The sequence below is a fragment of the Penaeus monodon genome, chromosome 23 (assembly GCF_015228065.2).
Source record: "Penaeus monodon isolate SGIC_2016 chromosome 23, NSTDA_Pmon_1, whole genome shotgun sequence".
Lineage (NCBI taxonomy): Eukaryota > Metazoa > Arthropoda > Malacostraca > Decapoda > Penaeidae > Penaeus > Penaeus monodon.
Window position 1 is genome coordinate 38,366,037 of NC_051408.1, and position 2,922 is coordinate 38,368,958.

Below are 2,922 nucleotides of genomic sequence, written 5' to 3' on the forward strand. Positions count from 1 at the left end.
AATGTCACTGCATATTTCACGAAATCTAAATTTTGTTTTCTTGTTAATCTGTTTCCCGTTTCCTTACGATGCTGCCTGTCATGTCGATCACTTTCTTGGCAGCATTGAAGTTTCTCTTTTTTTTCCCCTAAGGAATACACGTCAGTTTTTGGTAACTAAGGTGTGCTTTTTCTAAAGTGTGAGCATATAACTAATTGTACGTTACGTATATTTGGTTATTACCTTGTACAAAAAATTATATATATATGTATAACAAAAATTCAACTTGAGCATCATAATCTAACTATATACATGTGTACAATACTATTTACATAAAGATATTTTGATTTTAAACTGCACTGATCGTCGAAAACTTGAGCGTTAACACTGTGTTTGAGGAATGAATGGACAAGTCTGAATCGGCGGGAGTCATGTTAGTCGTGGTCGAGCTGGAGGACATTCCGCTCTGATCACTCGACTGAGCTTCTGACTCTTGCCTTGCGCAGCAGCTGACGGAGGAGACCGCTTGGCAAGGCTGCGCGATGGCCTCCCACACCTTGGTCCTGCAGGTGAAGGCCAGGAAGATGAACAGGCCCTGCAGAGTGGTCAAGAGGGTGAACACGTACCACAGCACTTCCAGCTGCAGGTACGAAGCCAACACCGAAGTGATCCACGTGATCCCCATCAGGACGGCCAGGCGAAGGTACAGGAGGAACTCCTTCTTCGGCTCACTCGGGGAGGTCTTCCGCACCTCCGACTGCCTGGTCTTGGCGATGGTGGCTGTCGTGGCGACGAACAAAGCCACGTTGATGGCGATGCTGGTGAACAGGGGTGCGCCGAAGAACGCCAGCAAGGCCTTACGTCGCCCGAACCAACACAGGTGCTGGCCAAGACTCGGAAGGAATTCCGGGGGGAACCCGGGGGGCCTCGTCTGGTCGAGCGCTACCACCGCAGCCACGGCGCAGGCGGGCAGCAGCCAGCCGTAGGCAGAATACACCAAGAACCTCTTCCACTGGTCTCCCGACCTCAGCCTGGTTCGCCTGAAGGTGTAAAACACGTCGAAGCCCAAGACGTTCATCCACGAGAACGACGTCAGAAACAAGTAATAGATCAGAACCGCGAACACGTAGCATTCCGTCGTCGACGTCTCGGCGAAAACGCTGAGGATGTACGTGACGTAGGCCCCGAGGAGTGACGCAGAAAGAGATGCCACGTTCTTGCCGTGAAGGTTTCTGAGGTGAGGCACGAGAGCGAAGGCGACCAAGTGCAGCACGAGGCACAGGGAGGACGCGCTCAGCCCAGCCAGCGTCACCCACCCCAAGGCAGTCGAGTACTTGGACTCCGCGGAGCACACCGAAACCCCTTCGTCCACAACCTCGTACTCCCCTGGATAGTAAATACGATTAGACAGGTTTACGAACACAATTTCGTTGACCATAGTGTATTCGTCCTTGAGAATCGTCTCGTTTCTACAGGTTCCGTCGCTACGAGAGGGGGCAGTGGCATTTGCTGTGTCTGGATGAATCAGGTTCTCTTTGACGGAAGCTTCACTTAGATTCCAGAACTTCTTGGAAAACGGATTAAAAACACAGCTTTCTCCTACGTTGTTGTTACCGTTTCCGCACATAAAGTCTATCAGCATAGTAAAAGGTCGAGGCGCAGACGGGGAACCGAACCTTACACCATAATCAAAGAATACGTCATCCGTATCCGCAGCATAAATGTTGTGGAAGAAGAAACATTCTGCACTGGCATTGGACACATTGTTGCAAGTAGCACAAAAATTATTCTTGTAAACTTCCCCATTTATTCTTACGTGAGATACGTGTGAATGGCACAGTTTTTCTATCGTCTCATCGTCCCAGTCTTGCATGCACTTGTCCACAACAAGTCTGCACTCTCTCCCAGAATTCCCAAAGTTTCCGAGTTTCAGTGCCAGATCACATTTGTGCACCACTTCTGGCTCACTGTCATTCACGGCCACTCCCCACTGGCCCTCTCGAAACACTAGGTCATCTACGTCAACGTCGCTGTCGCTTGTCAGAGAGGAGCACTGCAAATCGATCCTCCAAAAGGTGACGTTTTGCGTATCGCCATGGCACACTGCGCACTGGTAGTTGGCGTACGTCACGTTGGTCGTTCCGCTGGTGACCGGCACGTGAAGCAGAGGGTCTTCTCGGAAGGACATTTGTTCCGGTGAAGCTGCCCGACACAGCGCCGCGACCTTCTCGTCGACCCAGTCGGAGGGGCAGGATGCACGCATGTACTGTGCCGCGCTGCTCCCAATGGGGACACAGCGGTACATCCCGCCCTCTGATGGGGGTCCGAAATCGGCGTCATTTTTCGCGTCGTGGCAGCAGTCTCCGTACTCGCCACAGAGATCGTCGCAGAAGCATCCTCTGAAAAGCCAATACAAGCTAGCATTTCCTTGCCTGCACGTATGCGTTTCCTCCTGACTGCACGCCAAGGAACCCAGCAGTGGAATCGCGACATCCTCCTCCCCGCGTGAAAATAAAACAGAAACTGCGAGCGTCCAACACAGATTCACGTGCAGCAGAGCGAAAATGTCAGATGGCTTCATTCTCAAAACTAGAGTGTCACCTTAGCGAAAATGCCACGACCGCCGAGGAAGCGTACCCATACCCTACTTCGCAACGTCTTGAGAGACACTGACTGGGAGTGTCAGGGTCCGGGATGTGTCTAGTGTTGCCATCTCTCCCTCGCCTACATTTACAGTTGCCATTCATTCAGAATACCGTCATTAGGGTAATTAATGATTTAATAATAGGACCTCTTACAAATACTTTCGTGTCAAAAAGAAACTTCCAAATACAATGTTAAGTAGAATTGCATTTAATAACAGAATGATGACTTCAGATTAAGCTCTCCCCATCTTAAACCATTAACGAAATGAGAATCATATTTCCTCCCAATAAAGTTTCC

At 50.2% G+C, this 2,922-nt stretch overlaps 1 protein-coding gene across 1 annotated transcript; it reads right to left on the reverse strand.

Annotated features, from left to right (window-relative positions):
* Positions 1 to 126: 126 nt before the first annotated feature.
* Positions 127 to 2,661, reverse strand: LOC119588006. Its single transcript, XM_037936723.1, has one exon. The coding sequence runs from the start codon at positions 2,558 to 2,560 to the stop codon at positions 329 to 331; it is 2,232 nt and encodes a 743-aa protein (XP_037792651.1). The 5' UTR covers positions 2,561 to 2,661; the 3' UTR covers positions 127 to 328.
* Between the last annotated feature and the right edge of the window lie 261 nt (positions 2,662 to 2,922).